At 49.8% G+C, this 18,468-nt stretch overlaps 1 protein-coding gene across 17 annotated transcripts in view; it reads left to right on the top strand.

The window, feature by feature from the left end:
* The window catches only part of PIP5K59B (Phosphatidylinositol 4-phosphate 5-kinase 59B), a 45,378-nt gene that overhangs the window by 14,194 nt on the left and 12,716 nt on the right, over positions 1–18,468 (top strand). For 4 of the 17 annotated variants that reach the window (XM_025308128.1, XM_019841318.2, XM_025308108.1 and 1 more), the window contains exons 11-18: positions 1,373–1,435; positions 4,377–4,454; positions 7,326–7,379; positions 8,211–8,600; positions 13,233–13,440; positions 13,864–13,875; positions 13,971–14,209; positions 17,192–17,292. In XM_025308128.1, coding sequence (XP_025163913.1) covers positions 1,373–1,435; positions 4,377–4,454; positions 7,326–7,379; positions 8,211–8,600; positions 13,233–13,440; positions 13,864–13,875; positions 13,971–14,209; positions 17,192–17,292 — 1,145 coding nt within the window. The remainder of the gene's footprint in view (positions 1–1,372; positions 1,436–4,376; positions 4,455–7,325; positions 7,380–8,210; positions 8,601–13,232; positions 13,441–13,863; positions 13,876–13,970; positions 14,210–17,191; positions 17,293–18,468) is intronic. The other 13 variants (XM_025308084.1, XM_019841319.2, XM_025308132.1 and 10 more) reach the window with 12 other exon arrangements.

Raw genomic sequence — 18,468 nt, 5'->3', positions numbered from 1 at the left:
TATACACACATATATATATATATATATTTTTGGCAACAGTAGCGAGTAGGACCGCGCGTGGGTGTACGATTAATTTGAGGAGGAGTGCGAGAGTGTGCGAGAGAGCGACAATTTATCGGTAGACAAGTAGACCTTTTTTTATATTGTGAAAATATTCAGCTATCGACTGAACGTGGGCACCATTGTACATATTTATATATTTTGCAATAAACATTTTCGCTGTTTACAACTTCATTTCATTTATAAGCCCACCCGAGAACACTTGTAACCCACTGTTACTATACTACTATTACTATCACCGATATTACTATACTGATACTACTACTGTACTTACGCCAACTAATACCACTACTGTTACCATTGCTATATCACTGCTATCTTGTCTATTACTACTACTACTACTACTACTACTACTACTACTACTAATACTGTTACCACCACCACTACTATATATACCACTACTATTACTACTACAATTATCATCAGTCATCACTACTGCTACCGTCACGTGTACCGTCATACATTATAATCGACATCCTCTAACTCTACAAACTCACATTGCCCCATCTTTATTCATAACGATTGAGTTTCTCGCACCATCTTCGCGTTACACTTTGTATTGTATTGTCTTAACATTGTATCATGCGATGTGTTTGTTGTTTGTGTTATGTACGTTTGCGTTTCGTTGAAATTACCTGTCACCCATACATGGCGATGTAATCTTAATGATTAGATTATGCAGATCGACAGCTGATCGAGAAAGCAGCCGGAGAAAGGTCTCGTGATCGGTGTAGTTACCTTCGGTCTTTTCTTTAGGACGCAACGACGACGCTACGACTCGTACGGCACGAGCCTCGCGAATGTTTGCGTGATAACGAGACTCGAGATTTTTCGAGACGAGGTAGAGAGGTCGAAACTTTCGCGATGGTACAGACACGAACGAATCATGCTCCCCTCCCCCCCCCCGGCCGAACACAGCCTGGGGAATCGAGGTCGCTTTAAAGTCGCTTTGTGTTTTTCACAACTTTGACACGTTTTTTGGAGAAACTAGATGTATCCTTGGCTTTCTCTCTTTAATGTATCTATCTATTCTCGGCAGTCCCTACGATTTGTCGTTCGATATATAAACTTTCGGTATATATAATCATATTATATACGGAGTTGGCTAAATGTTGATGTTTCTGTGTCCCGTGCACTTCTTTCCGTGTCGACCCCCAATGACCTCATCTGACCTGCTACTGCTACTACTACCGCTACTACTACTACTACTACTACTACTACCACTACTACTACTACTACTACTACTACTACTACTACTACTACTACTACTACTACTACCACTGATCGAAACTCGAAAATCGATTACCAAAAGTGGACCTGCCTGAGATTAAGGGGAATCACCGCAAATTCCGTAACCTCGTCACCAGCTACATAGGTAACTCTGTCTATGTGTGCGTCCATCTGTCCATTTTTGTGCGAATGTATGTACTTTGTTCTTTCTCGCTCTCTTTCTTTCCTTCTTCCTTTTTCTTCTTACGATCCTGTTTGCCTGCGCGTATCTTCTTACGATCCGTTTCTCACGCTCTGCTCCTCGCTTCTGTTCAACGCGCGAATCTGCCTCTCTCTCTCTCTTTCTCTCTCTCTCTCTCTCTCTCTCTCTCTCTCTTTTGACCGTCACCATGCAAACTTCGCGCACAACCAGTGAACGAGACGCGCGTACAACTCTCGCTGGAGAGCTTGAGACTCGAGCGATCACGGAAAAATGTCCGCGCAGGCGAATTCATAGATAGATTCCGAGCTTCTTTGCATGTTTCTCCGAATTTGGCACTGCTCGCGAGAACAAGCTCTGTCGAACGCGCGATGCCTTCATTTTTACGAAGAAATTACGCTCGTTCGATACTCGTCGCTGTCCCACTTGAAAGAAAAAAAGTCGAGCTTTCGAGGGTCGAACCTCTCGCGCTTGCTCGCCGACGCATTTGGGTATGCGCGGTGTGTAAATTTTTGGGACATTCGTCGAGTGCCAAGAAGATCCCTCGAATCGCACTTGTGGCTCCAATGGTGGACGCGAATTCGAATATTCGACGGAATCGCGCAAACGAGAATCTCTTGGTGAATGCGCTTCGCTTCTTCCTCCTCCTCTCTCTCTCTCTCTCTCTCTCTGTCTCTTTTTCTCTTTCTATTTTATGTCGCTTCTGCAACCATCGCCTGTGAGTGTTGTGACCTAATATGCATGTAGTATCCTCTTTCTTTCTTTTGTTCTTCATCACTCTACACACTTGTCCGTTTCTCGCCACACACGTTCTCGCTCACAAATCTCGCAACGAGCCAGAGAATCTCTCTCTCTCTCTCTCTCTTTCTCTTTATTTCACGAGAATTTTTCAACTTCACCCCCTCGCCTCCTCCGATATTCAAGAACGTGACGATCGAACCTCTTCACTCTTACTCTACACACACACACACACACACATATACATGCTTGTTATCTTCTCACGACACGTCTCGCCGATCGAACCGACGAGAGGAACCTCGCTGTCAAGAAACACGCGTTGCTCCCCCCGTTGCTCCGTCCGTCCCTTTGGAAAACATTCGTCCCACCGACATGATATGTTCACCGGACCTCTCTCTGTACGAACTCACGTCCTCGAAAATCCCCTCCCCCTTCTCACTTCCTCGTCACATCCGATATATCGTGCAGCAATTAGTTTAGCCTAGACATACCCTGCAATCACATGGCACGGACCGATAGATTGATCGATCACAGACCGAATGTTTGTACGACTTCAACGAGAGATGTTTACTTTCTTATCACACACTCTACACACAACACACGCATACGCGCGCGCACACACACACACATACACACACACACACACACACACACACATATACATAAACAGAAAAAAATATATATATTTCTATGGAAGCCAGCACACACATTTCTCATGTACGTATGTACTTCTTTATGTGATACTAATTACTTAGGCATGGGCTATATAAGGCAGTAGTAGACGAGTGAGACGATATCGTTGATCGTGCAAGAGAAAGGCGAAGAGAGTAGAAAAAGCAGACACGGATAAAGCTTCCGCTGGATAGGCGAGCGAGAGCCGTAAATGTCGTCGGCTTTGACCATGTCTGTACTTATTTATACGTGTAATGTGCGTGTAATTAGACACTCTACGCATCTGCGAATACTATCCGACCAAACGGCGCGCGCGATAGTGTTTAGCGTGCCTGCAACGCACAGGCTAGACTAGAGGCCCGTTGCGCAATTGCCTTTCGCAAACTTTGCTTTTACTTGCAAGATCGGCAGGCTTTAAACTAACATGAATTCCGTAATCGATCAGCGCTGATCGATCAGCGAGATAAGTAGTAAAAAATCTATCCATTTCTTTATCGCTACAAAATTTCTATAACGCTACAATCAATAACGCTAAAATCAACAGCTAAAACCAAGTTCGTAAGCAGGAATAGTACATGAAGCGTCGTCCAAGCGTCATCAGCTGATCGATTACGGAATTACGTATCAAAGTCTAAGGTTTAAGACCTACCAACCTTGTAGCTAAAACCAAGGCGATTCCGAAAGCGATTTCGCGGCGGACCTTAGACTAGTGTTGTAGAACCGAGAGAAGAAGACGGCGTTTTTAGACGTACTTTAGAGTCATGGCAGACAGTGCTGTAGCGAGACTCGCATTGCTCGGGGGAAGTCCCTGGGGAATCGTGCGTGTGCTTGAGAGACGCGTGAAATTCTAATCAAAAGTGCCCCCGTCTAGATCGAAGAGAAGACTGCCCGAATTATCACGCGAACGACAAGCAAACGCGTTTCGGCCGAAGGAGAGAGAGAGAGAATCTCCGGTTCTCTCATGAACGTTAAGAAGCAGGAATGCCGATTCCTTCGGTCGGAACGCGCTCGGTTCGCTCAGCGTCGATTCGAAACGATCTTTTTTTCTTTCTTCGTGTATCGTGATATTTACTTGGCTTTTACGGCGGTGATTATTTCCCGACCGCGGGGGAGGGAGATGCGATTCCCACGGATGAAATGAAACGATCACCGATAGAGCGGCTCGCGTGGATTCTTGACTAACAATCAGGCTCGCCCCGGTGATTTATGTTTCGTTTGATGTGGAAAATAACCACTTGTCCTGCCGATCCTTGCTACGGTACTGATGTCAGCTTCTGTAGCGTAACATGTTTGAATTCCCCCCCCTCTCTCTCTCTCTCTCTCTCTCTCTCTCTCTCTCTTTCTCTCTCTCTCTCTTTTGTACTTGGCATAATTAATTTGCACCGATTGGTCCTTGAGATTATAACTCGGTGTTCTTTCTTCCTGTCGTGCACGACTGCGCGCGAGGTATTGTAGCGCCGTACGTTTTGTGTTGCAGCCTTGAAACATTCCCCGTCGAAGAGGAAAAGCATCACCAGACCGCTAAGGCCGTTGGACGGTGACTTCGACTCGACCGGTGAGTGCGTTCAGTTTCAACTCGAATGTCGCGGCATCCGATTGTCGGTTCTCTTTCTCACCGTTTTACCCGACAGTTGTTCACGCTTGTTTCACACGACGCCACGAATGACGAGTTGCGACGACGATCGGTTTTCGGAACGTCGTCGACGATGAACCGCGTGGACACTCGTTGTCTTCTCGATTCTCAAGCAATCGCAGAAGCGGCGCAACGAGCGGGTTTTTTTTTTTCTTTCTTTGCCAATGAGCAGCCTTAGCGTTCGTTCAAAGTCACACACACCAGCCGGGGTGCAGCAGTGCAATTGACTGCCTTCGGGAATTCACGTGCGTGCAATGTCGCACATTTCGAGACTCTCGAGACACGTTCTCGCGGGAAACGCGCGAAACTCCGCTTCCGAAAATCGCGCCGAGGATTCCGAAGGAAACGCTCTTTCGCGGTTCTATCATTGGCTTTGCGCTGGATTTCACGTACGCAGCCGGGCACAGCGATCAGTGCAGTAAATTTAGTTGCGGCATACCCATGTTACCCGCTTCCAAAGCATTCACGACGGTACCGCCGATGCGCGAAGACGCGAACGACTCCAGGTGAAGTCCGCTCCCGCTCCCCGTCCCACCCGACTGTGAATACTCCGCTGTGCGTGTAGGAAACGTATGTACGTCCACTGTGTGATCCCTAACTATCCCTCAAACTTCAACACGCGGCACCTTGTAAAAGGTGCACCTTTACGATCGAGACGATGTCCGACTTGGAGCGATAGCCGAAGTCCTTTCTTTCCCCCTCGAAGCTCGAATGGAAATTTCCACTCGCAGCTTCGACTCGTAATTTTGCATCTGTATTCAAATTTTAGATTAAAAGAACTTTTAAATTGAAGCTTACAATTCAAAGCGGAGAATTTAGTTTCAGTGAAAAGTTTAAGGGGGAAATTTCATGCGGAAGGCCGTTTTCAAGGCTATTTTTACGAGTTTTTTTTAACAGAAACGCTAAGATCAATGAACGTGAAATTTTCACAGTGTATTCATTAATGTTCAAAGTTCAAAAAAATAAATTTTATTCACAGAGAGAACGATTTAGTTGAATCTAACAAATGCTTATTTGGAATAGTCGAAATAAATTTTTTGATTGATCGAACAAAATTTTGTTTGACGCAACAAAAACATTTCGTTGGAACTAAGCTGCAACAAAATATTTTTGTTGCGTCAAACAAAACTTCGTTCGATCAATAAAAAAATTTATTTGGACTATTCCAAATAAGCATTTGTTAAATTCAAGTAAATCGTTCTCTCTGCGTTGAGTCACAAGAACCGATCCGACTTGTAATTATAGATAAAAGCGCAGTCATCCGTTTGCGAGCTCTATGTTTACCGCCGACATAATTCTGGGCCTCTCACTACTCTGAAACGAAAAAGTGAGAAAAATTTCCGAAATATACCATTGCCATTGTAGCTCGTACCAAGATAAAGACAGTGAAGCCAAGTTTGGAAAAATAATGACTGCACGAAAGAAAATATCGAAAATGAAATTTTTTTCAACTTGTCAATCATGTTTAAAAAAGAATGAATAAAATAAAATATAACTGTGTTCGAGGTAGGGGCGCGAAAACTACATGTCTACTGTATATTTTGTAAAAATTTCAACTTATCATGCGGTTTAATAGTTTTTGCGTAATCGTGTCGACAGTTTAAGAAAACGCTGTTTCCAGATAAACGCTCAGATTAAAGTTTGATGTGTACTTTCCACACAGATAGTAACAAATTTATTGTATGCTTCGAACGAATTAACGAATACATTGCGAAAATTTCAAGTCCATTGCTCCTACCGTTTCTGTTAAAAGAATTCGTCAAAACAGTCTTGAAAATGGCCTGTAATCCGCATTCGTAATTCCCGCCTGAAATGAAATCAAACTTCGGATCCTTTGCTCTCAAAGCCTCCAGTGTCAAACTTTCACGCACGTGGAAAGGAAATTTTTCTCACACTCAACTCTCAACTCTCAGCCTCGAATTTAAGTTCAATTTCCCTCGTCAGATAGACTTGTACATATACCGTATAAATGCACCCGTTAGACCGTATTGGAATCGTAAGCGTTCGGTGTAAATACTACGCGATCGATAAATCTTTTTGCGGTGTATATAATAATTGGGAGCAATTTGTGCACCTCGTTAAAGCGCTACATCTCTCACCGTCACCTGGCGAAATATGATTGCCCGTTAGTTCACGAGTCCTATGCACCTCGAGAGTCCTTCGATTCTCTCCCACTCGTGTCCCTGTAATTAATCCGTTGACCGATCAGAGCGCGATCGCGTCCCCCACAGCGTAATACAGCTTCGTGAATATCGTGAATGTCGAGTATATCAAATGTTCCTCCACCGTCCGTCATTTTCACACGAACGAGTCCCCTCTGCTCGAATCCCCCGGTTCTGCCTCTCGCGGTTCCGCTGAGACTCTGACTCGGCCGACGACGCGACAGAGAAACTCGAGCTGCGCGATTCCCGGCAAGGGCTCGCTTTCATCGTGCTTCGCCCACGCTGCAAATTGAGAACGCTTAGAGGAACGTAGCGAACGCCGCGAGCTTCGAAGCGTAAAAAGCAGGGCTCGAATTGCGATCACGACGTAGGTCGTGGCGGAGCTTCGGGATCGAATACGCTCGGCGTCTTCGCGCGCCCGTTGCCCGCTCGAAGGGATCTCGCGACGACGACGATGATGATGATGACACACGGGCGAGATCTCACGCTTGGTTACGCGCTTCTGGCACTGAATGGCTTTCGCGTACGAGAACACCCAGGAGAAGGTCCGCGGACGAGTTTCTCTGTCCGATCGAGAGCTGGACGCGCGTGGCAATACGGTAATGGTACATGGTGTTGTATGGTGGTTTAGCGGTGGCGGCAACTGGAGGTTCGACAATGCATGCTACATCACCCACGAAAGCCGGTGAGTCTCTCATACGATCACTTTCTATGTCTCTCTCTCTGTCTCTCTCTCCCTCTCTCTCTCTCTCTCTTTCTCGTTACGTTATACAACTCTTTCCCCGTGGCCGTGTGTGGAAGACCGCGACGCGACATCCCGCGTCATGAAAAAAAGAAGGAAAGAGAATAAACGACGAACGGTCTGTCGGGAAATTTGTTAAATTACGCTATCCTTTGTCGAGTTTGCCCAGGATTGACGAGGAACGAACAAATCGAGAGGAGAACCGTCTCCGCAAATCACGACGATAAATTACGAGTCATCATGTGTCATTGTTTGCTTAACCAAAAGCGCAGATTGATAATTCGTCGGGCGGGCTGTGCAACGTAAATTCGATACGTTTCCGAGTCGAGAAAATTGCGAGAAACAAGGGATCGCATCAGGCTCGAGAGTCATCTTCGGGATCATTCTCCGTCTCTTTCTCTCTCTCTCTCTCTCTCTCTCTCTCTCTCTCTCTCTCTCTCCCCCCTATCTGAATCATATAGCCCGGTGAGTCGCGATGTTTACAAAATTGCACCGTGTCCGATCGCTCGAGTCGCGCGGGAAAGCCGAGAAGAGGCCGAGCGAAGAATCAACGTTGCACGGTTCGGCCCATTCGGAAATCATTCGCGACTTCTTCTTCTCATCCAGCTTCTCTGTTTCTCTCTTTGCCTGCCCGTATATCTCTGTCTCCCCCTACCACCCCGCCATCATCGCGACGCTGCACGCGCGACTGCTCACCCCCGTGACCGAAATCTCCGTGACGACCTCGAAACCACCACCATCGACCTACGAGCACGACACCTCGACGTCCGCCAGCAGTTAGCCCACCCGATCCTGCGATCAGCGCGACCACGAACACGGCGATCTCGAGCGGCTCGGTGCCGATCGCCACCTCGACACCGGTTAACCTTGCCGCCGGCCCGCTGAGCCCACCCCCGTTGACCTTGGCCGCCGGTCAGGCTTCGCATCGCGACGAGCATCCACTGGGGGTCGCCGCCGCCCCCACGGTCAAGGTCACGAGTTATCCGGCCGTGCTGAAGGGCAGGAGCGCGGCCAGTCCGCCGAATCCGAACCTGGTGCCGTCTGGCAAGGTGCCACCGCCGGTGCCGCCGCGCGGCACCGGCTCCTCGAGGACCGCGAGGTCCTCCGAGGAGCACCGCGCGGCCGGCGCCGCCTCGACCACGTCGTCGGTGACTTCCAGCCGAGGTGATGAAGCAGCCATTATCACGAGATACCGCTTGCATGAGTGCAGTTCGAGCAACAACCCGCACCACCACTACCACCAACACCAACACCAACACCTGCTCCCACTCACTTCTGACCGTTCCACCCGCGTCACTACAAATACCACCGCTAACGATGTGACCTTCTCTACTGTCACTGCCGCTACTTCTAACAAAGCTACTACTACTACTACTACTACTACTACTACTACCATCACCACTACTACCTCCGACGCGTTGCATGCCCTCCGACACCACCGTGCGCCAACATTCGACACATACCGCGTCACCACGTCACACCGCGACGTTTTCCACCGAGACGTCGGGAGCGATCGACCGGTGGAGCCTGCTCGAGACTGGCGCGATAGCCAACAACAAGTCTACGAGGATGACGAGTTTGTCAGCGTGGAGAAGATCGAGGACGTTTACTTCATCAAGACCAGCCCACATCCCTTCAGACCGGATCGTGGGGTTTATCGGTCTAATCGCTTCAAGGGACGAGCCGAAGAAGCTGAAGAAGCCGAGGATCGCGATGCCCGGGGGAAAGATAGAAGAGGAAGAATGGATCATCTGGAAAAGTTCACGTACTTTTTGAATCCAGGCTCCCGAGCTGACCTAATGAATTACACGATGTCCCGGAAAGACAAAAAGCACTCTGAGACTTATTACGAGAGGATGAAGAGGAAACAAAAAGAGCTGGAGGCGTCCATCACGACCATCACGACAACGTCGTACCGCGACGGAAGGTCGACGGAAGACGCGAAGGTTACAGGCGCGAAGAACGAGTCTGTTGAAGAACATGCGAAACGCAGGAGATTCACGACGAAGAAGGATAGTGTGCTGCTGCGAAAAATCCGGGAAAGATCCAGAAGGAAGAAGCGACTCGCGCCGAAGCCATCGGCGAAGAGACGAAGCTCCGGAATTTTCGGCCTGAGAAGCCCGGACGAAGAAACGAAGACGAAGGTCGAGAGTAAAAAGTTTCCCCTGAAAATAGCTCCTCAGAAAGACAAAAGTCCTCACGGCGGCAGACAGTCGACGATGAAGCGCGAGCAAGCTTCTTCGAGACAAGATCGTCCCAGTACGAGTAATAATAACAACAACAACAACAACAACTATACCGACGAGAAGAAGAATGTGTTGAAGAGCACGAGTGGCGAGCAAGGAGATAACAAGAGAGGCGGCTTCAAGGGGATCTTCTCGAAGAGTCATCGTGTTGAAAGTAAGAACGTGAGGGACAAAATAGTTCGCGAGCGGATCAGCAAATTTAACCGACGGGCCGATGAGAAACCGGAGATACGAAGCGAAGGCGACTTCAAGCCAGCCAACAAAGCAAGCTCCAAAGCAAAAATCCAGGCGAATCCAAGCCAACTGCCGGGCGCAGTCGGCAGAGAAGCGACCGTCTCCGCCAATCTCGACAACATCAGGAGCGGGAAGAGCGACGTGAGATCCTTCGTTTGCGAGAAGGTCAAGAGCTTCGAGACTTTCCGGACGAGCGTGAGAAGCGGAGCGAAGGAGTCACGGCGAGGAGACGCGCGTCCGTACAATTCGGACTACGTGGCCGCCGCGAGACGAGCATGGCCGGTCGACGAGGCCGGGTCGATTCAGGAAGGAGCCGACGTCGGGTCGGAAACGAAGACGCTGAAGATCAGTCCCAGTCGCGAGAAGCGAGCCTTCAAGTCGCTCCCGGACGGCCACTGCGACGACCTGTCGCTCGGCCCTCGAGAATTCGGATCGCTCGTGCCGAACGTCTCGTTTCTGCACACTTATCGGGAGACACAGTTGCAGTCGCGTAGAGATAACCGCCGGTTATCAGCACGTCGCGTCCCGAGTGTGCACGCGTATTTCGGGTAATCGCGGCTGGAGCGAGGTGGAAAGAGGAGAAAACCTACGCGATATCGGGCCGATAATTGATTTTTGCCCGCATCTCATCTGTCGGGAGAACGAACGCATGTGCGATAGCGACTCGTGGACTTTGTGACGGAGAACCACACGGCTTCCACGTGGGGAAAAAGAATTTCCGTTTGCGTGACTGGATGACCGAATGCACCGGACAAAAGGTCGTTTACGAGAAACGACCGTGAGCGGGAAGATGCTCGTCTCAATATTCGGCTGTCTTCACGCTGGAACTACCGACGACAAAAGCGACCGAGACGGTCGCTTTTTGAAAAAGATACGTTACACGCACAAATTAGGCGAGAACGTTCATCTAGTTCTCTTAATCCCCGATCCTGGCTTTAATCTTAGACTGAAAGATCTCAGCGATTCTTCTAAGAAATTGAGGAAACCTAACCTAAGAATTCCTCTGATTTAGAGAACCTAACCTAAGAATTCTTCTGATTTAGAGAACCTAACCTAAGAATTCGTCTGATTTAGAGAACCTAATCTAAGAAATCTTCTGATTTAGAAAATGTAACCTAAGAAATTGCAAGCCGGTCGTGTTTCACCGCTTGGTGGTTCTAGCGTGAAGCAGTGAGACTCTCTTTGAGATTAGAACCAAGGCCGATTGACCCGTTAAAATAAATTTCTACAGCCGAGTGTTCGTCCCGGTCGCCAGGCAACGGGCGATTCAGTTGCACCGACGGATTCGCTTCCTCCGTGCACCCGCAATCAGAGCTTGTCGCATAAAATGTCTATTTCCTTATCTTGATTTTTCGCTCTTTCCATCACCGCCGCATGATAACGCGCGAGCACGAGAACAATTTCCCGCGTGCCATCAATACGATCTCATACGTTCGATCACGAGAAGATGACACTTCCGACGATGCTGATCAAGCGCCTTTATTGTCGAATGCATTATCGCGATATCGTCGATGAACACCGAGGAGGATCAGCCGCTCGTCGACGATTTTCCAACATCGTTTGCGTACGCGACGCAAATCACTCTCGAAATACGCCTACCGCGTCGAACGATCATTGTTCCGTAGAAACTCGTTAGCGGACTCTCTTAGAGAGCCAGTTTCCTTGGGAATTGCATGCGTAGAGAATTGCATTCTGCCGACAAGGGCAAGCGCGCAGTGAGTAAACGTCAACGTGTTGCGTATCGCGAGACCAAGTCCTGGAACCGAGTCGTTCCCGAACCCATGATCCCCCCTCCCCCTCCCTTTTCTTCCCAGCCGATTCGACTCGTGTTAATTAGTGTTAATTAGTTTTTGTCCGTCTAGCCAACCTCACTGTCTTTTCTCTTTCTTGCTACTAATCGTACACTGTACATACGTTACATAGGTTACCCTGAAGAGTTCCTACTTGTTCCTACTAAACCGCCTGTTCATCTTTTTTGTCTCGGTGTTGGTGTCACGTACGTCCATCTACGTCGATGTGCAACGTAGAGATACGTTCGTCGTGTGTGCGCACGTGTCGTGATAACGTGTTAGTGTGTGTGTGTGTACGATATGTGTGAGGCTATGTTTGTCGTCGTTTGAGAAACTCGACGAATCCTCTCCTACATGCCCCAGCTGAATAGTTCGATTGCTGTCGCGCTTGCGTAGATAGACGGTGTCATTGAGTTTACGGTTGGAGATTGTCGTTCTGGCTCGAGTATGGATGTACGTTATCTTAGCCGCTACAGAGAAAGATCCGGGGTCTCCAGCGCTCTTGAAGAGGAGCCGCATGCGATGCAAAGTCCGTATTTACGGGGGGCGTTATCGCATAGCAATTGCCGATTGCGCACTGTGCTTTGCTTTGCCTGCTGCTTGACGAATGTTAGAAACGTCATTTTGCCCGGGCTGTTCCTTTTCTGTGCGTGTACAGTCGCGCTTGGAACCTCTCTATAGCAGTCTACTCTTGTAAATACTAATGGCTGCTTATATCTCAAGCTTTGTCGAGCTTGTGCACACTTGTGCGCAGGCTGGAGGGTTCATCACTTAAGGGTAATTTACACGGTGCTGCTTTCATTCGCTCTGAGCGAGTTTCTTAATCAAGAAGCTCAATCGAACTTCCAGACGAGTGAGAATCGAGCGTCTAGAAATTTTCACCAGCGGATTCTAAATCTTAGACGCTGGCGGAAAAATCTACCGTCTACAGAAGGTGTTTTTACCAACGAACTCGCTGGCGAATCAAGAGCCTTGCTCAAAGCGAGTGAAAGCAAAACTGTGTGTGTGTGTGTGTGTAAGTTACCCTTTACTGAAACGGATTTCTCGGGGGAGGAAAGAGAGCCCGCAACGATTGGGAAACGATCGAGCCCATAGGCAAGGTGCTCTTCGAAGTCGCCGTGGGTCCACAACCTTCGGGTCGGCACGAACAACGTAGAGATCACGGGACTCTTGCAGGCTCCTGCAGCGCCTTGCGTATCGGCAAGATCCTGTGCGTATTCTCAGTCGCGCGCCTGACGATGATAATTCAATGACAGTCCAAAGACCAACTCGACGCGTTCGGATTTGCCAATTGTCCTCGCAGGCGCGCGTTAGAAAGTTCAAGTGACAAAGCTGAAGAAGAGACTACCGAGAAGCGAGCCGTGTGATTCCGCGCCAAAACCGAGCCCCTAAAAAACCGCCGCCTCCGTCCGCCTACCTCCGTTCCCTCCCCCCCCTCCCTCCCCCGCATATGACCACGTCTTAGCGTTCGATTACCTTGCGCCCTTGTACGTTAATTAGGGCTAATTGTAGCGCGCTTTTTGTAGGTGGCACCCTTCCCTCCACCTGCTCCACCCCGCCCCCGCCCTTTGACGATGCAGTCCGCTCGAATGACCAAACCCTGGCTTCCGGTGGTCACCTTCAGCAGAGCGGTGCGGCCAACGTCCTCGCCAGCAGCCTGGCCTCTGCTCATTCCAAGCAGAATAAGGTCGTTCATCACGTTACAGTCACCAAGATGTATCACGACACTGTCAGGTGAGTGTGTCGTCCACTTGACGATGATTCTCGTTGACGGTTCAATTAAATTAGCACGACCCTCGAACGGTAACGCACGAGCAGGCGACGCGGCTGCTAATTATCGCCGCAATCGGTCAGCCATCGCGACGCTAATCCGATCGCGATCTTTCTCGCTCTCGATCTTGCTGGCGCTGGAAAAAAGTCGCTGGAAACGTGCGTTTACCGTTTGACGGGTAGGGAGGCGGGGGGAGGGGCGGGGGAGGAAGGAGGCACATGATGGATAGATAAGCTAGCTTAAGTGACTGTACACCCGCGCGAATCTTTCGTTGACGTTACTTAATCTGAACCTGACATATCTTATGTTTCTTACGCTTACCCTCACGCACACTTTTGCACGCATACGAAAACGAAAACGTGTTCGCTTTATCACGGCAACTTCAGGAAAAGGAAAATGTTAGTATTTAACCGCACACATCGTGTCTGTTATATAATCCACGTCGTGGCGACCCCGGGCCAGCCCGTGCTAAGTCCTCTCTTTTCCCACCCAGCATATCGGACGTGCACCTGGAGAGCAGCGGCAGCGGCAGCGGCAGCGGCGGCAGGGAAACCAAGTCGTCGTTGAGCGTCGAGAGCGGCGGCAGCAGCCGCGGCGGCGGCAGCGGCAGCGGCGGCGGCGGCGGCGGCGGTCTCACGTGGACCCCGCCGGCCGGAAGCGCCGAAGGCTCTACGCCCACGTGGACCGAGGGCACGCCGTCCTTCACCGAGAGCTCGAGCAGCGGCGACATCGGTAAGTTGCTGTACGCGCTCAACATCTACTACGGCGCGTGAGAGGACCTAGCGCCGCGCCGCCGACGGAGACGGCCGATGCCGCGATGCGGGCGACGAGTCGACGTCCGCAGAGCGATCCCTCCTCCAGGGTAAACTCGCGAGGGCGAAACGTCAACGTCCCCAAGTGCTCTTGGGGACGGGGGGAGGGGCAAGTTCTCCCAGCCTTCGCGAGTTCACCCTGGAGGAGACGATTCGTCTGGTCGGTTCTCTCTCATTTGCTCTTCTTTTTCTACCCTTCTTTGACGGTCGGCCGGTTTTTTCTCTCCTCGGTGTGTGCGTTCAGATTCGATTGACTCTCTCGCTCTTTGTTTAACGCGTGTGTTACCCGTCGACGTTTACAGGTACGGAAGTTGTCAACTTACTACACAGCACACAAAGTTGGAAAAACGTTGCTGCAAGCAACAATGTTGCGATGTTGCAGCAACGTTGCGGCAATATTGCTGCAACTTCTGTGCCGTATGGGTTTTCTCTCTCTTTTCTCTTGGACGTCGATTCTTCCTCTCGAATATCGCCCGAGAACTTCCGTCTTTTTCTGCCCCTCTAACTCGCTCCTTATTCCGCCTGCTCGAGCGTTGTACGTAACGAGGAGATGCGCGCGAACGCACACGTGGACGTCAAAAAGGTTGGCAGTCGCGGTCCGCGGTGTTTATCATTCGACAAGACATAAATCTCGGACGAACGGCGACTGTTGACCGAGACAGTCTCGCGATTCCGCAAGAAACCCCGATTGGCCTGTTCGAGACGCTGATTTCGAAAAGGCGCGGCGCCGGTTGTTTGCTTTCCGTATTTCGCGATATCAGTCTGGACGATCGCGATAACGACAACGCCGACGACCACGATGGTGACGGGCGTCTCTCGTTAACACGGTGATGAGACGCCGCTTTCAGCGTTTCGCGAGTCGAACATCTTGAACGTCAGATATACGCATTCGCCTCGGAAAGAGATTCATAACATCATCGGCTCTACCAACACATGTGTATCACAGAGTGCAAACAAACATCACATTCCAGTGGCAAAAGCGGTGCGTGACCTCCCGTTGCGCCGCGACCGAAGCTTTCGATCGAGTCAGTCCTTATTAACCCTTTCACTGCTGAATTAACTTCCCTTGAGAAAATTATTAAAATATTTGGTAGTCCTACGTTTTTTGAGTCGCTGATTACGAATCTAAAGTCAGATTTGCAAAATTCAAAACGGCGCGCTCAATATGGCGATCATGATGTACAAAATTAATGAAAATTCCAATTATTATTGATGGTGTATGGGGTTTCTCGGGTCGCTGATTACGAGAATCTGAAGTCAGATTTACCGAATTCAAAGTGGCGGGATTTATGTGGGAAAATGTTCAACACTGCATATTTATGCTTACTAGAGATTAAACATTCATTTTTGAGTAAAATAATATTGATAGTATGGATAAGATGGAGATACAGAATGAAAAAAACTAGGAAAATGGAGCTAAAAAGTGCAAAAAAATCAAACTTCAGCCGTTTTTGTAGAAATATTTGTTTATAAAAAATCTAACCTGCAAAAAAATATATGTTTTTGCACAACATCAGAAGAATATTTGGTGAAAATTTCAGACCTCTCTACATTCAATACTCTCCGAGGAATCGATTTTTCCCTAAGAAAAGCATTTTTTTAACTTTGATTTGTTACAAATAATCACAAATGAACAATTGGGTATAAAAACCTATCGGAATATGTTGAACAACTATTCAGTTATCTGGAAAACTCAAATCCCCGATTAGTTCTTCAAAATTATGTGATTCTACAACGCAAAATTGAATCAAGAAAAGGTGGGGAGTATACTTCCCACTAACAGTGAAAGGGTTAACAGCGATACAGAGTTTGTAATTAATTATCGAGCCTACACAAGTAGCTGAAGACGGTGGAACGACGGACGTAGGAGACACTCTTAGTGTCTGCAGCCGCAAATGTCACCGTCTACGTGCGACGGTCAGTGTCGATGAAACTCTTGGGCGAATCTCACACGAGTGCGGAAGGGCATTCTCAGTTCGTAAAATTAGCCAATCGACATGTCTGCGGCGCGAAAGTGACTGCCGTCGGAAATGACGGGACTCTCGCGCGCAATCAGACCTTCACTTCGCGAATTCGTTCAACGGAGTTTTCCGGCAGTCGCTTCGCGCGCGAGCAATAAGTAAGCTTCGCGAGAAGAGCGGCCGGGTGAAAATCGAGCTGTAATCGATCGACGCTACTTCACTTTTAGTCCTGTCTAGCTCGAACGAAGCCTTGTTGTACAAGACAAACCTGATAAGCCTTGGCGTCACTGAACAACAGTAAATTAAGCGACGATAAAAGAGACAACGAAAGGAAGATTACGAAAACATGAAATCTCTCTCTCTCTCTCTCTCTCTCTCTCTCTCTCTCATCACTCCTCTTCCGTACTCTCGGCATTTCTCATCCACAACGGGATTGGAGCAACGGGACGGCCAGACTCTTATGGGCCGCGAGATAAGTTCCGAAATCTGTTTGCAAATATCTGTCTCCGTTCACTTCGGAGCGCACTCACACGCTTGTCTCATGCATAATCACGACACGACACATTGCCATGCGGAACAAGCGCGCACCATGTTTTCACGTTCCGACGTCAGTCTGCGAGGATTTGCGAAATCTCGGGAGAAGGACACCGGCGGTACTGACAAAAATCAGCCGATTTGCGCAACGAGCGCGCGCGACTTTGGATTTCGGGTCGGGTCGCGTCGCGTCGCGTCGCGGACAGCCGCCCGGGGATTTCTCAATCTCGCGGAATTCCTCGAGCTCAGGCCCGGCAACAGCGATCGCGAGAGCTCATTCGGAGACCGCACTGTCGCTCTCGGGCTGGACCTCTTCTCTCGCCTCGCTCGCCTTCCGCCAGCCGGTCTCTCTCCACGAGGTCGAACGGCGTCTCCTTTCGCACCATGACGATTAACGGTAATTCTAGGTTGCCCGACCACGCCGATCAAGGGTAATCAGCGGCAGGACGACGGCGGGAGGATCGCGGCCACTGTGGAGGAGGCGTTAGCCAGTCTCACCACCGAGATGGTAAGTCCTCACTTGCTTCACTGACCGATCGGGCACTCGAGGGAGAAGGCGGTGGTGTACGGCCGAGGCGAACGGACGGTCGTTCTGATATCCTTTCCTTCGCCGCGGATCTCGTCCTTGAATCTCGACTCCGAGATATTCGCGATGTTCGCGGTCACTCCCGCGCGCATTCGCGCACGCTTGCTTCCGCAATCGAAAATCGCAGCCGAGTTGACGATCGCGCACAATCACCGAACTATTGCAAAAGCTCATCATCATCGCGGATATCATCACGACGATCGCTCGCCGGGGCTGTACGTCTCCGTGAACAGACGATTTACACGAGATGGTAAGTTCGTCGTCGTCGTCGTCGTCAGTGGCCGATTGATCGGACTGTTTCAAAGCGTGTGTCCCGTCCGCCTCCCCCCCCCCCTCGTGATTGTGAATTAACGTTGCCGAAGACGGCGAAGCCGGCTGCTTTGCGAAGAGTCTCGCGGCGTCTGCCATATCCTGCCCTTCTTCCTCCGCGAGTACCTCTGGACTTTCGGGAGGTCCGCTGAGGAAATCGTCGATGAGTGCTCGCGATCCGCATGGAGCGTCCCAAGTCGAGGTACGAGAGAAAAAATGATTCGCGTTGCGAAGTCGAATGGCGGTCGCGCGGAAACGACGCTTGAAAACTGTCGATACGTTCCTGAGATGTTTTCGCGCTCGCGCGGAAAGCTCGGCCGGGCTTTTTTTTACGGCAAGGTAAACACAGACGGTCTCTTGTCGTAAGGCCGACGAGACTGACGAAACGCGAAAATATGCGCGCGCGTCAGCGCGATTCACGCCGCCTCGCGAGCGGTCTTCCGTCTCAGGCATCGCGGCGCGCGATATATCGGAGCGGTCGACGGGCGCTCGAGGAAGTCGCGAATTCTGACCTGTCGTGATATTCTGCCAACGGGGGGAAAGGTCGACGTCTCATCGCGGAGGTCGAGTGGTCGGGGAAGCAACACGTGTTGCTTCGAACCCGCGTGATCGTCTACGATATGTCAGATCAGCGTTTGCAAAGCCTCTTATTGATTCCGAGAAAAGGTGGCAAATTACGAAGGAGAGAGAGAAAGAGAGAGAGAGAGAGAGAGAGAGAGAGAGAGAGAGAGAGAGAGAGAGAGAGAGAGAGGCAGGAAGGGAGGGATGGAGGGAGGGAGAGCAAGAGCT

Source organism: Harpegnathos saltator, unplaced genomic scaffold, assembly GCF_003227715.2.
Source record: "Harpegnathos saltator strain DR-91 unplaced genomic scaffold, Hsal_v8.6 scaffold10, whole genome shotgun sequence".
In the NCBI taxonomy this organism is placed as follows: domain Eukaryota; kingdom Metazoa; phylum Arthropoda; class Insecta; order Hymenoptera; family Formicidae; genus Harpegnathos; species Harpegnathos saltator.
This window is presented reverse-complemented; position numbering and strand designations above follow the sequence as displayed.